The sequence below is a fragment of the Ursus maritimus genome, unplaced genomic scaffold, assembly GCF_017311325.1.
Source record: "Ursus maritimus isolate PB19 unplaced genomic scaffold, ASM1731132v1 scaffold_9, whole genome shotgun sequence".
In the NCBI taxonomy this organism is placed as follows: domain Eukaryota; kingdom Metazoa; phylum Chordata; class Mammalia; order Carnivora; family Ursidae; genus Ursus; species Ursus maritimus.
The window spans coordinates 52838194-52861493 of NW_024427107.1; the positions used below are offsets into that span (position 1 = coordinate 52838194).

Genomic DNA, 23300 nt, shown 5'->3' on the forward strand with positions numbered 1-23300 from the left:
AAGTGGGCATTTTTTTCAACAAGTCTTGTTTAAGGCTCCTTTTCCCTTTTCCCTCCCCTTCCCTTCTCTTCTCCTCCTCTTTTTTAACTTCATGGTCACAGTTGGAAGCAGACTGCTAGTCCAGATGAAAGTAATACTCCTTCCCAAAATTCTATGTAAAATATTTTTCCTTCACATTTACTCCAGGATTCTAAGAAAACTAAAGTCAAGTTGATGCTCCTTGGTTATTCATGTCGAATCTTACGATGTGCTCAAGTACATGTGGATCAAGCACATATTGAACAGATTCATTTATTAAACCCACTTCGGTTCAACCCTTTGAGTATGCCTTCCGTTTCCTGCTGCTACTAGCTGAATTTGTCCTGTGGAATCCATAGATTTATAATTATGGCTTTTATTAATTATGTTAGTATAAAGAAATGATCAATGACAAAAAATTCTAATACGACACCATGGGGAAACTATTTCAGGGCAGGAAATGACAGAAATCCTGAATGATCTACCCAAAAAAGTGTGGAGTGTTTCACATTTCCAGAAAAATGCCTGAGAAAAACAAGAACGTTTCAGCCTGGTTTTGGCAGAGGGAACTTTTGCTGCAAGGCTTTAGGAAGAGCATGAGGAAGACTGTCAGTCTCTGGAGAGGGAGGAGTTTTTCTTTTAAAATACACACACACACCCTCCCTCCCTCCCTCAGCGCTTACATAATGGAGCTTCTACAGTTCTTCGTTATTCATGGTAAGTATAACTTCATTAAAAAAAACATAAAACAGGGGCGCCTTGGTGGCTCAGTTGGTTAAGCATCTGCCTTGGGCTCAGGTTATGATCTTGAGGCCCTGCTCAGGGGGCAGTCTTCTTCTCCCTCTGCCCCTCCCCCTGCTTGTGATCTCTCTCTCTCTCTCTCTCTGTCTCTCTCAAATAAATAAAATAAAATCTTTTAAAAAATAAAAAATATAAATAAATATAAATAAATAAATAAACAAACAAATAAATAAAATAAAACAGGGCCACGTTTCTTGTTTTACACATTGTGATCCATCTGAAAATATAGGATGACTTCCTTCTGGGATCAATAATTCTAAATCCCACTTCAATGGGCCCAGGATGGTCCCTGGTGGAACACGGGTAAAACTGACCCTTATTAAGGCTACTTCTGATCACCGTCTATAGTGAAGGAGATTAATTTACATTTCCTCCTTGATTTACACTAAGCAATAGGTTAATTTTGTTCTTGTTGTTCATTTGCTTTGAATCTGTCAACACATAGGATGAAGGATAGAGAAAGAATACTCACAGATGCAGGAAGTCCCAGAAGTTGTGGCCCATCTAAAGTGCTATAAGAAATGTACCTACTAAATAGTTTCCTAATTGTTGTTAAGGAAAAAAAAAGGTTAAGGTCTGCAAGGGCAGATGAGAGAAACTGGCATCTATTATAATTTTGCAGCCTGGAGGTTGTTAAAAAGTGTTTTTTAATCTGTTTTTCCTCTCTCTTTATGTTACAAGCTCTTTGAGAATATGGGATATAATTAATAATTGGACAATTACTCTACTTACAATTCTGAAAAAAAGGTGTGTCTAAGTATCTTTTAAAATAATTTGTATCTTATTTTAAATGCATTAAAGGAACTTGCTTAAGTTAAAGGAAATCTGTTGGGGTTGTTAAAATTTTAACTTAATCTTTGGCATTATCAAATTAGTAATTCTTAATGCATAGGATCTAGATAGAGTGCAGAAGAGTATAAAGAAGGAGAGAGAAAATAAACGGATAATGGTTTCTTATAACTGTAGTACCCAGAAAAAATAGTGAACAATCTGGCTTATTTCTTGTTGATCTTTTAATTATGCATATGGTTTACTTGCTCACTTGCTTTGTGCTTTGTTTCAACATATAGTATATTCAGTTTCATTACTCTGTTACTGAGCACTTTCCCCTGGAACTTGTTAGGCTATAAAGAAAGAAGCTATTAAACACTGACAGGAGCCAATACAAAAGGGCCCACGTTGGCCAAAGATGGAATAATTTGAGCATCAGAAAGAACAAATAATTAATGCAACTGACTGATACCCATTGAATATACAAAAAAAAAAAAAAAATCTGTGAGCTCATGGTCATCCAAAAAAATAAAACTATAGAAGGAAAGAAAGACCCTTTCTACCTAAAAGAATCCCAACCCCCTGGAAATTATTGGCAGCGACCCAGGGACCAATTCTTTGTATTTAAATTTGGCAATTAAAAGGAAAGAAAGAACTAGTATAAATCCTAATTGAAAAACCATTCCTATACAAACTATATTTCAGTATAACTGAAACCCCTCACTGATGTCACAAAGTTCTTCCATACAGAAGCATCTGGTTAATGAAAATAGATGGAGTAATAGAAACAGAAAGTTATTTTGTAATTACTTCTAATGAAATAATTGATTTAGATAACACACATAATGGATGAAACCATTAGACAATAGTCTGATAGAGAATTTACAGTGAAGGAATCAGGCCTTACCCATCTGCACCTATTCTCAGCATCACCAATGGTGGGATAACAGACATTGGGTACCTTCGGATGGGATGGCAGATGAAACACACAGCATTCCCCATGAAGTATTCTTGCCATAAAAATTTCCCCTGCGTCTAACCAAGCTTTAGAGCTAATGTCCATCTTATAAAATATATGGAGAACAGAGAGTAATGAGTCAAATCAGGAGCTGGCAAGCTGCAAGCTGTAGGCAAATTCTGCTTGCTGCCCGCTTTTGTAAATAGAATGTTACTGGAACACAGCCATGCTGAATCCTTTAGATAGTGTCTACTGTGGCTTTCAAGCTACAATGGCAGAGTTGAATAATTGTGAGACAGATCATTTGGCTAGCAAAGTCATAAATATTTACTATTTTGTTTTTTACAGAAAAAGTTTCTTGGCCTCTGGATTAAATGCTATGAGGAAGCAAACAAACACCTTCAAGACAACGGGGGTTATTTCAATGTTCTCTATCATACCAAGGAATTATGTTAATTGTGTAGTAATGAAAATGGCACTATGATTATGTAAGAAAATGTCCAGTTTTTAAAGAAATGCAGGCTGAGGTGTGTAGGTAGACACAAAATGACATGATGTCTGGAGATTTGCTTTTTAAAATGTTTCAGCAAAGTAAAAAAAGAAAAAAGGAATAGATGTAGCAAATATGACAATATCTTGTCATTACTTAATCTGGACAAAGTAGATAAGCAGTATATGGGGATTCATTATAATATTCTGGTTTTGAGTATGTTTTAAAAAGGTTCAAAATGTTTTATTTAATTTCTCAAAAAACATTATTTTAAATGAGTTCTTATTTAAAATAGATATAAACATATCACTTAAAAATCAATTCCATCTTGTAGTGTTATTTAGGGTGTCTCCAATTTTGTCACTATTATTGAAATTGTTTTAATAACAAAATAAATCTTTGGGGGCACCTGGGTGGCTCAGTCAGTTAAGTGTCTGACTCTTGATTTCGGCTCAGGTCATGATCTCGGGGTCCCACATTGGACTCGCATGCATGGCGTGAAGCCTGCTTAAGATTCTCTCTTCCTCTCCCACTGCCCCTCCCCCCTGCTCACATGCATGTGAGCTCTCTCTCCCAAAAAATAAAAATAAAAAATAAAAAAATAAATCTTTGGTCAAATTTTTTATTATCTCATAGAATGTATATCCAAAGTGAAATTACTAAGCCTTCAAAAAAGTTTGGGACAACTTAAATTCTTATTATTGAATGAGAGTATCCCACTTACAAAAGTCCTGCCAATACTGAATACTATTTGTTTGCATTTTTGCCAAGTTAATAATAAAAAAAGTATTTTTGATTTTTTAGTTTGTACATATTTAATTATCAGTGAGGCTTAATGTCTTTCATATGTTTGCTGGTCTTTTTTACTTATTCTATGAATTGTTAGTTTGACAACTTTTTTACTAAGATGTTAAGGATTTCTTATCGATCTGTAAGAAATCCTTTTACATGAAAAGCATTATAGTTCACTGAGTTTGTTATTAATTTTTAATTTATGTTTTGACATTTAAACCTTTTTCTATTTCTAGTTGTCAAATCTCTCCATATTTTCCTCTGTGATTTCTTCCAATGTTTTAATACTTAGACTATCCTTCACTCCAAAATCAATTAAATATTTACTTATACTTTCTTCTAGATACTTATAGTTTCACTCTTCATATAAATTTAATCCATCTCAGGCGCCTGGGTGGCTCAAATGGTTAAGCGTCTGCCTTTGGCTCAGGTCATGATCTCCAGATCCTGGAGATGGAGCCCCACATCAGGCTCCCAGCTCAGTAGGGAGTCTGTTTCTCCCTCTCCCTCTTGCCAGCTGCTCCCCCTGCTTGTGCTCTGTCTCTGTCTTTCCCTCTCTCAAATGAATAGACAAAATCTAAAAAAACATAAATAAATAAATTTAATCCATCTGGAATTCATTTTAAAATGCAGTGTGAGGTTAGATACTAACTTTATTATTATTTTTAAAAGGTTTAGGAAATCTATCCTTTCTACATTACTTTGCAATGCTTTTTTGATTAAAGTTTGAAAGTAATGAATAGTTTTTGCAAAGTCAATATATATATATGCTTTTGTATGTATATACACTTAAAATCCACATTTTAAAATATTAAGATTGTCCAAAGTGTGCATGTGTGTGTGTGTGTGTGTGTGTGTATCACATAATTTCTTGATATTGAACTGAAGTGCCTACCAACCAGTGTCCTCAAACTTTTGGTGGCAATTATGATGACCACGTCTCTACTTCAACATCTTTGTACCAATTACATACAAGAATAAAACAAGGGGTTCTAAAGATTATAAATAAAATATTTCTTCAAAGTCCAAGAAACACTGCTAAAACTTCTGGTTCATTTTTGAATTTAGATCTCAGAGCTCATTTGTTTTCCAAAATGCTGAAATAAACAATTCCAGAAGACATATTTAAAAATAACATCAGGCAGAAGAAAACGTGGTTTTGTGCCATAATGTCTTGAAACATTCAGTTATGGTTTGATGTTGTTCAATGTTCAGTTGCATAATTTGGAGGGCAAAATCACTGCTATTCTAAGGAAACATTACTTTAAACCATAGGGAAATCTAGTTGATTCTCATGAATAACCGAAGCATTGACAGACCACTTATTCAACCATTCAACAAATAATTAATTATCTACCATGTGCCAAACACTGGCATAGGTGTTCGTATTCTTCCTGCTTCAGATACTGACATTTCTCAAGACAGTCTGATGGAGACATAAAATGTCACAGCCTAAACTCATGGTTAATCTGAACCCTGTGAAATTCTTACAACAAACCATTCAAACGCACTGAAAGATGCCTGTAAAATAAGAAAAGTGATATTTATTAAGTAGCTATCACATAGCACTAATTTTTAATATCTTATTTTATAGGTGGAACAACTGAGGCTCAGAGACGTTAAGGATTCCACAGTCACACAGCTACTAAGTAACTGACTCAAGATTCAAACTCAGGTTTGCCTGACTCTAAAGTCCTTGTTTTTTTTTCACCAATGCAAGCTCGTTTCTTTCTAAAATTTTCTACCTATGTTTGTTCCAAGAGGAAACAGCAGCAATTCTGGGAAGGCTCAAATTAAAAACAGACAAAGGAAGCTGTTAGAAAGAAGCCATCCCATAATAAACAGGCCACAAAAATTTGAGGCAAGAAATTCTAGCTGGTTCTAGTTTTCCAATATTCTTGCTTCAACACAGTAACCATATAATGCTTGCCATTTAGACAATTTTGCATTCTAGGTTTTGAACAGGAAAATTTGAACTTCTATTCCTTTACCTAATTTTAGCATCTTTTTGGAGTGAGAATTCACAAGTCTACAAGGCTCTACACTAATTCTGCTTCAGTATTATGCAATGTGACACTCCCCAATAGCCAAAGTTGAAGTGCAAGAATTCTATCTATCCATCCATCCATCCATCCATCCATCCATCCATCCATCCATCCACCCATTCATCCAACCATCCATTCTTTCCACAAATATTTACTGATTTCCTGTTAGGTGCCAGGTAGCCTTCTAGGTATTAGGGATGTTATGATGATCAAGACTCTCTAAGAGCCTTGTCCTGAAGTTTACATTCTGGTGGTGGAAAGAGACAGTTAATAAACAAGTAGAACAAGAAATCCATAGAGAAGATATGTGACTGTGATGTACTATTAATGAAACAAACTGGGTGATATTATATAGACTAGCAAGGTGGGGGGTGGGAAGGCACTTCATTAGACAGGGTGTCATGGTAGACCCTGAGGAGGTAATCTGAGCTGAGACCAAAAAATGAGAAGGAACTAATCACGGAAAAGGCAAGGAAAAGAACTTCAGGCAGAGGGAACAACAAGGAGTTTGGTGCATTGAGGAAACTGAAAGGAAGCTGGGAAGGCAGAGAGGGAGAGAAGACTGATGACGAGGTTGAGGGACATAGAAGCCCGATCACATGCAGGACCGTAGACCAGGAATCCTAAATTTATGTTAAGTGTGATGGAAGCCATAACGTGCATTAAGCAGATGACAACAATTTGGTTTGTGGAGAACAGACTGTAGTAGTGATAGGGTATCTGGCTAATATTTACTGAGTGCCTACTAAGTACCAGGCATGTTCTAGACACCTAACACAAGTCTTAACTAACAGAGTCTAATATCCCTTCGAGACGGGCACTAGTATCATCCTGCTTTGCAGAGGCATATAAAACTAGCACTAGCGATTATGCCACCTGCCCGGGGTTGCACTCAGTAAGTGGTAGAGCCATGGTAAGAATCCAAACAGCCTGACTCCAAAGCCTTCTTCTTAGCCACTATGCTGTGGTTTAGGAATGAACAAGCCAGAGCAAGTAAATGTGCAGAAGCCCCTGCCATCGTGGAAATCAGAGATGACAGTGGTTTGACTAGTTGGTAGCAGGGAAAATTTAAGAAAGTAGATGAATTTGGGATATATTTTGGAAAAATAATCCAAAGCATTTAACTCATGATATTGAAAAATAGGAAGAGATCAAGGATGGCTTTGAGGTTTTTTTGCAACTGGTCCGTGGTGGCCATTTCTGAGTTGGAGAAAATGGGTTTATGAGTGTGTAGGGGCTGAAGCCAAGAATTCTGTTTTTGAGGGGCACCTGCGCAGCTCAGTCAGTTAAGAGACTAACTCTTGACTTCAGCTCAGGTCCTGATCTCAGGGTGGTAAGACCAAGCCCTGCATCAGGCTCTGTACTGAGTGTGGAGTCTGTTTGAGATTCTCTCTCCCTCTTTCTCTCTCTCTCTGCCCCTCCCCCACCTCAAGCTGTCTCTCTAAAAAAAAAAAAAATCTGTTTTTGATATGTTAAATTTGAGGCACAAATTAACAATGACCTTGAAGATATCAAGTAGGTAGTTGGGTATGAGAGACTGAAGCTCAGGGGACAGGCTAAGAACATCACCAACCTAAAGCTGAGCAATTTAAAGATGGCCACCCTTGGGGAGGACAGGAGGAGAAGAGGGCAATGTGACACTACGGGGACAGGGAGAGTGGGGAGCCAGCTATGCGGTCCAAGGAGTGACTCCAGAGGTAGGAGGAACCTCAGAGTATTGGGACCGCAGAAGCTGAGGAGGAAAAATCCTTCCTAAGAGAAGGGGTTGTTCAATTGTGTTGAGTGCTGCTGGGAGGTCAAGGAAAATGAGGGCGGACAGGAGAAAGATCTGCCAGCATGGTCACCCACATGCTTAACAAGGGCAAATTATGGAGTTTTGCTGTGAAGAGAAGCAGAGAAACATGATGGCAGGCACAAGGAGATGAGGGGTCAAAAGCAGCTTATTTTCTTTTAAGGGGGTGTATACTCGAGCGACTGTATGTGTGAGCGGATGGAAACGGGCTGAGGAAGGAATGCAGATGAACCCCTTCCACCAAGACCTGTCACCTACATCTATAACGATGGAGAGGGAATAATTATTTAATGAATGTCTCCCTGGTTTCTTGGACACAAAATAATCATCTCACATGTAAACATTCCCGGGATTTCTGAGCTATTCTGGAGCTTCAAGTGCTCCCATACGTCATTCTGGTGCGGCCCTCAGCAGTAGAGGAAGATGAAGTGAAGGGAGGCAAGTCTCCATTTCTTCATAGGACTTGTGCTGTCTTGGAAACAAGGGCCTCTACTTGTTTTTGTTTTTTTTTTTTACCAAGCTTCAAGTTGTTTGATTTGTGTTAGCAGCCAGAGGGGAAGGAATTTGGAGAGGAAAACACCTTGGGCCAACTAGTGAATGTAGTGTGAGGAAAGAATCTCTGGGGGAGTTCTGGTGAGGGAGGAGCTGGTGTGGAAACTAGGGAGCAGGGTGGCTGTGTCACTGTCCCAAGACAGGTGTCCCTGGCAGGGACTGTGGGGAAGGAATCTATCCGGCAAGCTTCCATTTCTCCTGCTCTGTCCTTTGTAGGGTTATTATCTTTCCAAAATAGGCATGTTACTAATACATCTGACCTTCCTTCTCCTTAGCAATAGGAGTTTATCTGCAGCTTCCAAGCCACGCCTTCTTAAAGACATAGTTATTTATTTATTTTATTTATTTTTAGGTTCCTTTGTGGGAGAAGATGGGAGAGAGGGAGATGGGGAGATGGAAGGGGAGATGGAAGGATCAGAAGGAAAGTGGAGAGCGAGACAAAGACACAGACCAAGAAGCTATCTTGTAATCTCTTGAAAACTTTATAACAAGGACACTGCAAACCACTCCAAGGACACCTGAAGTACAGTTAGCTGTCTTGCAGCAATGTAAATATTTTTCCTTCTGTTCTGTTCTTCTCACATTGAGAATCTGAACATAGTGAGTCAAGAAGGCATAAGGGATACCAATGGAAGAAAGTGAAGGATAAAACAATACTCCCAGTTCCTGCAATTGTTACATTTGGGTTTTTTCTATTTGAAAAAAAATTGTTTTAAAAAATAATTGTTTTAGGTAATACATGGATATTGTGGTATTTACTTTGTTTAAAAAAGGGAACAAAGAGAGAGAGAGATATGCTCATATAACAGTCTAATTCCAGTGATATTAATAAAATAAGATTCTGAATTTTATGAAATTTACCCCCACAGACAAAACATCCGTCTGCAGAAGAATGGCCGAATAAAGGACGGCCTTCCCCAGGGTGGAGTACGTGCCGTCATCACAATGAGTGAGGCGACTTCTCTGACAAGCAATGACACGTATGGGTACTGCCTGGATACGCATTCCTGGAGGGCAAGGGTTCCGTCACAATTGTCCATCACTCTAGAGCGGCTCCGGGATAGCGCCTTGCCCACAACAAATGTTCAGTAAGTAGTCACTTAACAAATCAACAGAAAGGATCACAGATCAACAAAGCATGATCTCACTTTGGCAAAAAGCAAAACAAAATAAAACCTGTAAATGTGATTACCTCCACTCAATGTGTTTGCACATTTTTATTACTTTTGAGTTTAAAAAGATACAATAATTAGCGTTAACAATAGAATCCTCACAAACACTTCAGAATAAATAGAAGGGTGGGTTAGGGTCCACAGACTCAAGAATTCTAAGGGTTAGGTTAGTGTCTGTGAGGAAGGCTAACTGTAAGGGCACCCACACAAAAAGACGGAGTAAAGCCTGAGCCAGCCAGGAAAAAGGAGGAGCCCGAGGAAAACTCACACTGAGCAGGGAAAAGCCTGGAGGATGAGTTTCTGCAGGGAGGGGGGTGAGTGTGGATGAGCCCATGCGCTAAGCACTGGGATGCACTGGAAAGCTTGGTTTGGGTTCCCTAAAAAGAGAGAGCAGGCATTCAGACCTAGAAATACAGAGAACAAACTGGTGGTTGCAGAAGGGGAGGGGATGGGGCATGGGGAAAATGGGTGAAGGGGAGTGGAGCTATAGCCTTCCAGTTATAGAATGAACAAGTCACGGGGATAAAAGGTCCAGCACAGGGAATATAATCAATGGCACTGTTTCAGCATCACATGGTGACAGACGGTAGCTACGCTCTGAGCACAGCATAAGGTACAGAGTTGTTGAACTATGTTCTACGCCTGAAACTAATGTAACATGATATGTCAACTATACTCAAAAAAAAAATTTAAAAAAAGAGAGCAGTCAGCCAGAGGAGTGTAACCCCAGGCAGTGGAGCCTGGGGCACTAAGACTGTCCAGCCCTGTGAGCAGCAGCTGGGACAGGTGTCTCTCTCCCCTCTAGCAGAAGAGGGGTGCGCTGTGTCTCTGAGCAGGAGGCAGCCAAGCTGAGCGGCAGGGGGGGTGTGGAGCAGTTGCTGTGCCTGGGGGCCAGCAAAGCCCCCTGCCAATCAGCAGCCTTGCATACCTGAGTGCGCCAGGTCTCCCCTGGGTCAGTGGGAGGAGACTGGCGCTTTCTCAAAAGCACCTCAGTAGGGTGGGGTGGTGGTTCGCGTCCAGTTGTAGTTCTGGGAAATGTGGGTGTGTGGCTTTGTGCTAACTTCCTTCTTGACTCCAAACCGGGCTGCTGGTTTTTCTCATGGCTTGCAAGTGCCAGTTTGTGAGTGGAGCATTTTCTGATTTTCCTAGCAAAGAGATCTCTCTTCTAGGTACCCACAGCCCTGGAGTCATGGTTCTCATACAGAGATTACTCTTTTTGACATTTAGAGAGGCTGAACTCTCAAGGACAGGAATGTTTCTCTCATTTAATAAGCCCATTAAGTTGAGTATTGGGTACTGTTCTAGTTGTTTTATTCTCCCAACTACTAAGACTCTCAATAAATTTTATTAAATGAATGAAAATACTTGTCCTGTTCTCATAATTATGCCTCCTACCAAATTTCAATGAATACTTATTAAGCAACTGCTATATGTCTGGTATAGTGCAGGGAACAATGCTGTCCCTGCCTTCATGGAGCTTACAGTCTACTGGGGATTCAGGTAACTAAATTTGAAATTTAAAAACCAGGTTGGTCATGTGGTATGACAGAGGAAGCATCGAGGGGCACGTAACCTAGCTATGAAATATATCCTTCAGCTACCTACCCTGACCTGTAAATACACTTACCTATATTCACATCCAGCCTTTCTTTTCTTCCTATACACGTCTTTTTGGGTTCACCCCCAGTCTTGTAACGAAGTTAACACTTTTCTATTCTCTCTCAATCCCTCTCTCTTTCTCCCCCTCCATGTGTGTGTGTCTGTGTCTTTTTTTCTTATCTACTTCCCCTCAGCCTAAAAACTTCATCACAATACTCTATCTTTACTATAAATGCTACACTTGTTTTTTTTTTTTTGGTGTATTTTTCAATGATTTATTAGTTGCATATAACACCCAATGCTTATCACATCACGTGCCCTCCTTAATGCCCATCGCCCAGTTACCCCAACCCTCCACCCACCTCCCTTTCCACAACCCTCAGCTTGTTTCCCAGAGTCAAGAGTCTCTAATGGTTTGGCTCCCTCTCTGATTTGTTCCCAGTTTTTCCTCCCTTTCCCTATGATCTTCTGCTCTATTTCTTATATTTCACATATGAGTGAAACCATATAATTGTCTTTCTCTGATTGACTTATTTCACTTAGCATAATACCCTCCAGTTCCATCCATGTTGATGTAAATGGTAAGTATTCATCCTTTCTATTTCCTCTTTCCCACCCAAGTTTGTTTTATAAGGCTGTCTACACTCTATTTGTCACCTCCCATTCACGTCTCAGCATGATGCAGTTTGGATTCCCTCCCTCCGATTTTCTGGGATTGTTTCTGCCTAAGATCACCAATAACCTGGTGATTTCATCCTTGAACACCTTTTAGTGCACCCCTTCTTTAATCTTGCTGTGACATCAGAAGCTGTTGGCCACTTTCTTCTTGAAACTCTCCCGTTAGGATAAGAGACACTGTCACTCTTGACTCTCCTCCTTCTTCTCTGAACTCTTTCTTGGGTGCCTTGGTTTCCTTTTTCTGTCTACTCCTGCTTTATCTCAGAGGTCTAGCCTTGGGCCTCTAATCTTTCTCCATGCACTGCCCTCGGGTAATATTATCAACTCCCTGGACTTCAGCTACCAATATCTCTGACTTCTCTTCGGAGTTCCAGACCTTTCCCTTTATCTCAAATGCAACAAAGCTTAATCTGAGCTCGTTAACTTGACGCAGTGTCCTTCTTCCCAGTCCTGCTGCTCCATTTGTGTTCATCCGGTGGAAATTTAGATACAACTTTTTCCTGCCCCTTCCACTTGCAATTGGTGACTAAGACCCATATGCTCTAGCCCTCAAATCCTCTCCCTTATCATTTTACGGTCTTTAACTAGACTGCCACAATGGCCTTCAAAGAGGCAGGCACCTTGCCATCTACTGTCCAACACATAATCAGAAGGATTTTTCTAAATTCTAAATCTAGTCACAACTCTTTCTTGCTGAAAACCCTTCCATGACTCTGCAAGATCTTTAGGAATTGCAAAATGGCAGCCCATGAGCCACATTTGGCTATTTATACATGGTACTTAGCTAGCAGAATTAGTAAAAAACCTGAATTTTTAAAATTTTGAATATTGTTAGAAGGAGCACATGCTGTCCAGTTCTGGAGTCCCCTCTATTGTCATCTATCCAAGTGGACTCACTCTCTACATTACTTGTCTAGTTTCTGTATAGATCCTTGATCTCATGGATCGGGGTTAGCACAACATATAAAACCTTTCCTGATGTGGCCTGGCCTACCTTGCTAATCTCGTTTGATGCTTTTAACTCAGGTCTATGATGCCAATGCTCATGTTTATCCACTACACCACACTAATTAATGTTACTTCTTTGAATGCTTGGGTTTATGAAATGTGAGAGGCCAAGGTTGATAATAAATGGAGCAATAAACTCAACTTACAAGGAAGAAGTGTGTGTAGAGTAGGCATAGATAAAAGGGACAGGGAAACCAAACAGGTGAGTAAAGGCTGTCATGTGGGAATCGCATCTAAAGGCGTGTTATCCCACTTATTTCTTGGCACCAGGCTTAAGACAGTAATTGATTTTTCAGTCTCTGTGTTTTATTCACTATCATGGCTATAGCACAATTCTGCTCCTCATCAGGCATTTAATAAATGTATATTGGATACTACATTTTTGTGGAAGCTTACAAAAAAAGGTCAATGTCCTGTTACTCCCAGGCTACAGTTCCTCTTTTTCCTCTTTCCATGAATCCACGGGGTCTTCACCAAGAGTGTACCCAGTATACCTGCTTTCAGTGTACCCCGAATCATCCTAATACCAAAGAAAGTAAGTGCAAAAGAGAAGTATGCTAGAGATGGTGGATCGAGAGAGACAGGATTATACAGGAAAATAACGGAAGAAAATACCTTTTCCTTCCCCTTTACTTGTCTACCACTTGGACACAGGTTACACCAATAATGTAGGTATAAAAAATATTAATGCTAAGACTAATGACATGGGAATTGTAAATACAGAGTGAGAAGCTATCATTTCCAGGCAATGTGGAGGCAATTTCCTTGCCCCAGGCCATGAGTTTAAACAGCTTAGCTGGCCACTTCTATCATCTATGATCTCTCTTCATCTTGTGATGCCACTGGGGCATACCCTTCACATCCCTCATCTCAAATTCCCAAACACACTTCATGAGGCACAAGAGTCATCTGGAAAGCCTATAAAATACAGATTCCTGGGTCCTCCCATTCTGGGATAATAGGTTAGGGTGGGGCCAAGGCATCTGCATTTTTAACAAGCTTTCCTGAGGATTCAAAAGTAGACAAACACCATTCGCTGAAATTGAGAAACAACCCAGATTGTTTTAGGACAATCTTAGTATGTTAGAACATAAAAGATTTTCACATTAAATACCATAATCTGCTCTCAGGCCTGGTCCAATTCCATCATGATTATCATTTACTGTCCCCGCTGCTAAGTATTACTATTATTAAATGGCAAAAAATTTTGCTCTTGCCCTCCTAATTGCGGTCACCACACCCTCTAGGAAATACTGCCCATGTACCCTTCATTTGTAACCTATATCATTAGGGTACTTATTTCTGCGGCTGAGGCAGCTAAGCACCTGAAATATATATTACACAACAGTGCCTGGGTCCCCTACTCATTAAAAGGATACTAAAATCTTAGGGTCTTTGTTTTTTTCTTCACAGCAGGTTGGCAGTCATTCAATTATAGTGTAATTCGGTATTAACAGCTCACTTTAGCTGAAGCAGTTCATCTCCATTCTGATTATTATGTGTTCAAAGGTTTACTCTATCCAGATGCCAAGTTTCCTCAACTGGACAAAAGCAAAGTGGAAATATTTCTGTTTGGCAAGGCCTGGCAAATTTTTGGAGGTATTGTCATGTCACAGCAGGGCACTAGTCAGGTTGTAATTTGCCTTAATTGTTCTTCCCACAAACAGCAACGATGAGTACCTCCAGGTCACTGGCACTGGAAGAAGGATTTCTTCCCAGCCACTGTAAAAACCAAAATACTTTCCACAAACACCTTACTCAGGATTCAACTGCAGAGAATCCTGGAACCTAACCAGTGAGTATATTGACCCCGTACATGTGTTTAATGCGTTAAGTCCCAAGCTTGCCTATGTATTTGTGTGTGCACATTAACAGCATGGAAATAACTCTGAGAAATCACTGGTCTCCCATAAAACCACCAGTGTTCTCTGTACATAATTTGTTCCACCTGCCATGTTTACAAGGCACCCCAAGGAGAACTAGAGTAAAACCCGGCAATCCATCTGCCTCCCAGCTGCAAGGGGTAATTATTACCTCAACTAAGCACGGAGGAATGCCCAGCGTGCTGCTAACCATGTCAGGTGACTGACGGGGGTGATGACTGACTTATCCAGGTCCTGGGCTTTTCCAAGAGTGGCTGGAGTCATGGTAGGGTGACAAACAGAATTCACTACTATCAAAGAGAGGGGAGAAGAATGGACAGAGGACTAATTCAATGGGCCACACCCAGGACACAAATCACAAACATGGATTTTATCACTTCCCATGGCGTGTTAAAACAAGAAACAAGGGGGTACGGGGGTTGGGGGAAGGAAGATGCGGTGATGGTATTCTGAACCACCGGTCACAAAAACTGTTTAAAAAAAAAGTAGGGGGCACCTGAGTGGCTCAGTCATGTAAGTGTCCAACTTTCTGAATTCGGTTCAGGTCAAGATCTCAGGGTTTTGGGATGGAGCCCTGCAGTGGGCTCTGCGCTCGGTGGGGAGTCTGCTTCAGATTCTCTCCTCCCTTGGCCCCTCCCCCTGCACGCTCTCTCTCTGTCTCCCTCTCTCTAAATATAAATAAATAGATAAATCTTAAAAATTAAAAGAGGGGACATGAAAGCATGCTCAGATTCTTTCCTCCCTTGGCCCCTCCCCCTGCACGCTCTCTCTCTGTCTCCCTCTCTCTAAATATAAATAAATAGATAAATCTTAAAAATTAAAAGAGGGGACATGAAAGCATGCTTTGTTTCTACTGACTTACTATTAACTGTACTTCCTTATGTATTCTTCCTTTTTTTAAACTTTAGTTAATATTTACCAAGAATATATAATATTTTACTTGCCATGCACACAGAATAGGTAGGACCTGGCCTCCAATACCATATAAACTTAACTGTGCCCAATTAAGGTCCCAGTGACTAAGACTAAATACAAACTGTAAAGGATAGACTGTTTTATCGGGAGAATGATGTCCGATGAAATGCACAAAACACAGGCATATCTTCAAAGAAATTCTGTTAATGAGAAGCTATTAAAAGAAACGCTCTTTGGGGCTACACCCCAAATGAATTGCAAAAGGTCACACACAACTCCTTTCTCTGAAATGAGAGAGATACAACACGCAAATTAGCATATAGAATATCAAGTCATTAACTGTTCCTTGTCAGGACTCCCGGGGGGAAGATAAGGGAAAGGCAGTGGAGTGGGGGAAGGAATGCAGAGAGTAGGCAAAAATGGACAGGTCACTTTGAAAATACACGGTTCCTGGTCTTTTAATTTCACAGATTAGTAAAATTAAAAGAAAAACATAAGGTAGATGTGGAGAACACACCAATGTGGAGTTGTCATTTGTTTTGCTCAAGCTTAACCACCATCCACCACCATGATTTTTGTTATAACATTATAAAATAATGATATGATATATGATATGATATAATAAATAATATAATATAATATAATATAATATAATATAATATAATATAATATATAAAGGATAGGAAAGCCAGACTCTCAAAATAAAGGATAATTCTTTATATAAGGTAAATTTAATTTCATGTAAAACCACATCCTTCTTTTTAAAACTGAGTTATCTTAGAACATATGATGCTCTTCACAATTAATGCCTTTGATACAAATTTGCAGAAAGAGTCTCTAGTTTGCAGTTGTGAAAACGTAATTTTCAAATTAAATTGCATTGTGTTCCTCCATGATTTCACGACCTGATTGTAAGACTCCCCCTAACTCTGCATGTCCCCTTTCGCATTAGTGAATGTGATGATTTATAAAGAACACAAGCTAATGCAGAATGATCACTCCAAGGCCATGAAGCTACAGCATATCTCTAAATTATTTTAGTTTAATCCTAGCAGAGGATGGCATTTTTAATGTTTCCATGTACCTTGGTCTCTAACTTAAATGCCATGATCAAACAGCCAACACATACTGTGGCCTCAGTGTTGAAGTGGCTGGATCAAAACCAGCTATTTCCCCCTGCTGGTTGGACATGTTGTACATTCTCTCCCTCCCTGCCTGCAGCTTTAATGCTCCCCATAATACCAAACCCATTTATTGCCCATCCACAGACTGACCTCCTAAAGCATCATTAACACACCCCCAAAGGGGGTTCCTGTCAATTTTAGTCACCGCAGCACTCAAAGCTGTCGTGGGGTCTATGGGGGCTCTGTAGAAAAAGAAGGTGAAGAAGGAAAGGCACCGACCCAAACCTTGGGGAAGTACCAACATGGAAAGATGACGCCCAGGAACAGAGGGAATGCTACCCAGAGACTGCATGCGAGGCTAAAGATGGAAAGACAGATTTACAGACGCCCATAATAAGATGCTTCTGCCACTCAATTCTCAGCTAGTTAATGGCAGAAGGATCAATATCTACTTTCGATTTTCATGTACAGCATTATGGCCTTAGTGGGAGACAGGTCCCCAGGAAAGGAGAGATCATCCAGGAACGGGTCTTAGAGAGAATGAGTCATAACCAAAATTAATAATTTTATTGGTTTGCCCAATACATTTTCTAAAATATATGTGGAGTTTTTCTTTTGTTTGACCATCTTTTTTTTTTTTTTTTCCGAACACTACTCACCCTGAAGTCAGTCTCAGTCGCAGAGAAAACGATTATGGAGAGCCAATATCAGGAATAAATGTGGAATGGAGTTATGTAAACAAAGCAAGTCAGTTTGAAATGATATCCCCTGGGTTCATCCACACTCAAACAGAGTAATTCCTGAGCTCCAAATGGAGTTAAAGTAAACAGCACTGCCTTCTGCAAACATGCTTTCAGGTTCTAGGTATCTTTGTGTTTTTTTCTTGCAAGAGTATCAAGCAACCATCAGTGGGTCTTGATTTTAAACTAGATTCATATAATCCAAATGGCAAGAAAGGAGCTTTAAAATATATTATTTTGATAGAATTTTTTTTTCAAGAATCAAGCAGAAAATCTGAGGCTTTACAGAGAAAAAAAAAATTGGCAGCATAGTATTTTTAATGTACAATTTATGCATGGGATAGAATTATTTCATGAAATTATATGAGAAATCCAAAGCTGTACTTAAAAGAACTCTGAAAAATATATTGACACTAAAAATAATGGAATATTGAATCCTGCAAAATTAGGGCATTAATCACAGCATCTTGGTTCACATGTCCCTCCGCGAACATATGTTAACCTTCAAATCACATTTTCCCTAAATAAGCCCTAAAAATTATCCACTATGAAACATTCTTTATTATTCACAAGACATTTCACCCAATTTTAAATTTTACCCAATTTTCTAATACTTCTCGAAGAATACAAGTCATTCCAAGTCGTGTGCCTTAATGGGTTGTAATTGGCTCTGTCGTTGATAATGGCGGCACCTTCAGAAGCTATGAAGAGATTCGTGCCTTTACCAAATGTGCTCACAACTTTAAGAAAACTTCCTTAATCGTGTGCCAAAATTGACATCCCTAGTTCATCTTTTTAAGAACCATCAGTATTAATCGCCTCTATAAGCCAGGCACTGTACTAGGAGTATCTTTAGGTCTCATTCAACGTTACAGCAACTGTACAAGGTAGGTGTTATCATCCCATTTTATGGATGTAACAACTGAGGCTTGAGGAGGTTAAGCCACTTCCCCAAGGTCATTCAGCTTGTAAATGGTGAAAAGGTCAGGGATTCCAGCTCAGGTCTGACAGATTACAAAGCCTGTGCTCTTTTCCTCTAAACTACAAGGTCAGGCTGGCCCTGGGATATAAACCTCCTAGATCCTGACCTCATTCATTAGGAGCTGTTTTGTCTTTGGAGATTCTATAATCAGAAGTACACAGGTTTATAAAGGCTGCTATTATAAAAATGCAAGCTAATACATTTCCCAGATTTAACAAAGGAATCGTTTTTCTAAACAGTCATAGAAACAAAAGTTAGATTTCATGGGGTAAATTATAAACCAGAATAACATATAAAAACAGGTGCAAATTTCCATTAGTGCTGAAACTGCTGTATTGAAGGTCAAAAGGGCCAAAAAGGTGGAACCTCAGACAATTCATCCTACTAACAGAAGTGTGGAACCAGGCTCTCAGGGGCACACCCCAGTCCATTCACAATGCACCAGCAGAGCACACACTTCGTGACTGTGTGGCTTCCATGGGTACAATACCTGAGCAGAAGCTGTTGCTGCTTATGGTCCTCGCTGAGCGCCCAGAGCTGCTGGCATTGAACTCTCTGCTCTCTTCCTCAGAGAAGGGAGACTCAGAGGCTGGGGACACTTTGTGCTGTTGCTGGGGCAGATGGGGCCGAAGAATCAAACGGGGAATTCGGCTTCGGGAAATCTCCTTCTCATGATGCTGCACTCTCTGCTCCTTCTCAAAATTGGACATTAAAAAGAAAACAAAACGAAACTTGTTTCCCCCTCTTAACGCCTGTTTGTTCCTTCTGGGCTCAGTGTCTAAGAAATCACATTTCTGAATATTGAATCTTCACAGAGCAGTCCTTATCTCAGTTGCTTAAATGAACTCCAAAACTCTGCCACTGAGCTAATCCTTTCAATCTACCGAAGAGCACATACCTGAGCGTGGGTGTACACACACACACACACACACACACACCCATTAGCAGGAAAGCCATTCCATTCACCCATGCAATTCCTAACTCACCTTCCCACTCTGGCTTTTTCTATCACATTCAAGCTTCTGCTTCTCTCAAAGCCTCTTTATTACTCACAGCACACTCTGGCTTATTACTTGATTTCCTCTAGACTTCCATTTTGCTTTCCCTGAATTAGCTGTGACAATCTGATTTCTGCTTTCCTATCTACTCAGAGTAGACCCCTATACCTGGAACAATTCTTTCCTGATAGATCATGCAGACTTATCTTTCAAATCCCTCCTCTTCCGGCCAGGATCTTAATTATTCATTAATATCCTGGTACACAAGGCTTGTTGACAACAGAAAAGCAAACAAAAATCCAATACCCAGTAAGATGGCTCCACCTTTTACATCATGTTTAGCTTTTGTTTTCCTTACAGGACACCCAAGAGAAGAGAGTTTTCTCTCTCTCCTTAAGAACACAGCATTAAACACAGAGGGCGATGCCTTGGTTTTAAAAATTCATAAAAAGTAATATTTTGGCAAGGTTTTCCAATTTTTAAAGTGCTTCCCCAACCATTATCCCATTTGACCTTTACAACCCAGGCCATAGAGAAGACACTAACTTAAATCACCATTTACAGATGAGGAAACTGAGGCTAAAAGCTTAGGCAACAAGATATATCATCTAGAAGCAGAACGAGCCTTAAGTCATGTTTTTCGGGGTCACCACTACCCTGTCTTGTTAAAATGGATTCCTAGGAGGAGCTCTTTGCAAAAAACTCACTGCTCCCTCCAACCTCTGCAATCGAAAAAGGCCTTTGGATTGGGTAACAAACACTATTTGGAAACATGACCTCCTGCCCATATCCACGAGGCTTACCAGGAAGGGTCGCTGCCAAAGTAAACACCTCCGGGAGGTCTGCACAGTACAGGAATTGAAGGGAAAGCCTCAGCCGCGGGGAACTCCTGAGGTCGTTCAGGCATCCACCCATCCAGGGCGAAAGCCGCACCCAGCCTCGGGATTTCTGCTGCACATCAGTCACCCAGCAGGTATCCCACGTCAGCCACTCTCGGCACACTGCAGACCCTGAACCAATGCTGGGTCGCTGACATGTAGCGGACCTTATTTCTCAGTCACCAGAACACCAAATCCTTTTTATTCACATCACACACCGGACATCATTTGAGAGCCAGATCCCAAATCCTCAATTTCAGGAGATGGGATTAACCCTCCAAAGTCAATCTTTTAATCCTCATGTCAACCCCTCAAATCTTTTCCTCTAGTACCATCTTCCCATCTCCTGGGTCTCATCATCTGAGCAAATGCCCTCTGCCCTCCCAGCGTCCCCACCACCTCTTGTCCCCATTCCCCGCGACTCTGAACGCCACCCCTCCAGCCCTCACCTGGTTCGCCCATTGCCCCGCAGTGCCCACCTTCCCCCTTACTCCGGCGCCCGCGGACGCTGCCACCGGCGCCCGCACGACGTGCTCTCCTTACCTTGGTCTCTCGGAGGGGTCCCATAGCTCTGCTGCCCGCCAGGTCCCCGCGCCGCCGCTGCCGCCGTCCAGGAGGAGGCACCTGCGGGCACGGGAGCGAGGACACTGCGCTGAGCCGGCGCGGGCTGCGGGCGGCGGCTGCTGCGGGGCCGACAAGCCGCCGCCACCGCCACCGCCGCCGCTCTCTCGGCTCCTAGGGCGCGCCCGGCCGCCCCGCCCCGGCCGGACACGTGGTGCCGCCGCCGCTGCCCGCTGCCGCTCCCCGGGCGCCGCCGCCGCCCCGCCACCTCCCTCACCTGCCGGACCCCCGGGTGACTCGTCCGGCCCGCCCGCCCGGTCTCGCCGCTGGCACTTCCCCCTAGCGCCGCGCGCCCCTCCCTCTCCGCTGAGCCCGACCCCAGGGGGCAGGCAGGGGCTGCAAGCTCCTCCAGCCGGGAAGTGCCCGACCCCCTCTCTTTGGCACCTGGGGTCTGGTTTGAAGGGGATGCACGTCTGATGGGAGAGCGGAAAAAAGCTGCGACGTCACTCAGGGCCAAAATGGAGAAAGTTTTCCCCCGCGGCCCCTCCCTTCCATCCCTGCGGTTTTAAGTCAACATACGGCTCCCCACAATTACCTCGCCTGAGAGAGATGGGGCGGGTCCCCCTGCACCCGGACCCCAGCCAAGCCAATGCTGCAGGACTGACACAGCATCTCGTTCAGGGATCTCAACGGCCGATTCTCCTTCGGGGATTTGCATCAGAAGGACCAGGGAAAGAGCGATGAGGCCGCTTCCCAAGGGCTTGGGGAAGTCAGGCTGTTTTAAGCTCCAGGGCAGCCTTTTCTCCATCTCTGCCCTGCAGCGGCTGGGAATGAGTCCCAGGCACACTGCTAGGGGAAAGACACTACAGGTGAACTCAGAAACCCAGGTTCAAGTCACCACTCTACTCCCTCCCAGCTGAGTGCCTTTACCTAAAGTTCTTGACCTCTCTGAACTTCAAGTGTATGCTCGTTAAATTGAGGGATAATAATAATAATATCTACCTCAAGGGTAGCTGTGAGGATTAAATGGCGAAAACAAAACAGCTGTACCCAGTTTATTGAACAGAATTTTACAAGGGGTCGTTAAGTCACGTCCAGGTCACCCCTTCAATATTTGCTGAAGCCTCTTAACGTGACAGGCAGAAAAAGCATTCCTGAGGCAGACAAGTTTGTTCAAAAAAGCTCAAAAACCTGTCCAACTGAGGAGTTAAAATAGAGATCATCAGCTGGGTCATGGGCCTTACTTGTGACACCTGCTATAGTTAATCTTATCTAGTGATGGAACTCAACATATATGATAACTTAGATGCCCTTCATTCAGAATTGTAGGATATTCTAAGCAGCAATGTGGACAGGCAACAGTCTGATACTTACATCCCACATTGTACATGGGAGGACTATAATCCTTGAAAATTGTATTTGAACCACCACCATCCCCATTTGTCTGCCTTCCAAACAGCATTTTTCTGAGTCCTCAAATTTCAATCTAGGAATAAGCAGCATGAGTTGAGAGAGAGCCTGAAATCAGAGGATTAGTGAAATCAATTTGCCTTTTTCCTAAAGCCCTAAGGAAATTTTATCCCATACATCTTCATGCCTTTTCAATCTACTTAGATTTCTTAAGCAGTGAGCTTGATAATCTTAGAATTCTTTATTTGGAGGGAGGGGGTGATTAATTCATACTTTGTATACCCACGCTATTTTAGATAAGGACTTCAGGAAAGCGATGGTCCAGGATGATTCCTACAATCTATTATTTCCAAAATTATGAGCCCAAGACACATACTATGACACAGGAATGGACTGCTAAGGACAAAAGATCCTTCTGAGTTCCCTGCTGAGAACTGAGAATTGAGTCTGGGGGCCTAAGAATAGAAACACCCCACACTGAGCTGTCCCAATCAGAACCTCAGTCATTCTTGATTTTTTCATCTCCCTCATGTGGTCCCCACATAGCAGAAACCACCAAGTCATCTCCATGCTACTGTAGTAATAATATCTTGAATCTGATTACTTTTGTCCACTGTTCAGCTCTACGATCTTCATTTAGAGTCTAAACCACAAACATCCCAGATTATTGCAATAGTGGTCTGACTGGAGTTGTCTTGCTTCCAATCTTGCCTCTTCTTCCTTTCTTGCCAGTTTTTAAATTTTTTCCACAAGGCCTTTCAGAATGGCTAAATCAAGCCATGTTTCTTCATTAAAACTCATTAATGACTTCTCAGTTGTCCTCCAAGTGGTATTCAAACTCCTGCATGTGGCTAGAGGCTTTTCATGATTGGTCTTGTTTTCCTCTCTGATCTCATTTGTTGCCACCCTTGTCCACCCATCCCTACCCCCCGCCCTTAGCTACTCTGCCTCCCCATACACATGGATAACACTCAAACTGTAGCACTTTCAGTTCTTTGGAGGTATCATGTTTTCTTTTTCCTCTAGACTGTTCATAGGCTAGTCCCTTTGTCTAGAGCATTTCTTGCACCTCACTCTCCTTAATCCTATTCGACTCCTAAAGATACATAAGTTTCATTTTAGAGACAGCTTCT

The 23300-nt window shown here is 41.5% G+C and overlaps 1 protein-coding gene across 5 annotated transcripts in view; it reads right to left on the reverse strand.

Annotated features, from left to right (window-relative positions):
• SYBU (syntabulin) overlaps nt 1-20886 on the reverse strand; it is a 70803-nt gene extending 49917 nt beyond the window's left edge. Inside the window, exons 1-2 of one of the 5 annotated variants that reach the window (XM_040626077.1) lie at nt 20740-20886; nt 18811-19015 (exon numbers count right to left, since the gene is read on the reverse strand). In XM_040626077.1, the coding sequence (XP_040482011.1) occupies nt 18811-19015; nt 20740-20763 (229 nt within the window). In that variant the 5' untranslated portion in view covers nt 20764-20886. Of the gene's footprint in view, nt 1-18810; nt 19016-20121; nt 20160-20739 lie in introns of those variants that run through there. The other 4 variants (XM_040626076.1, XM_040626078.1, XM_040626079.1 and 1 more) reach the window with 4 other exon arrangements.
• Between the last annotated feature and the right edge of the window lie 2414 nt (nt 20887-23300).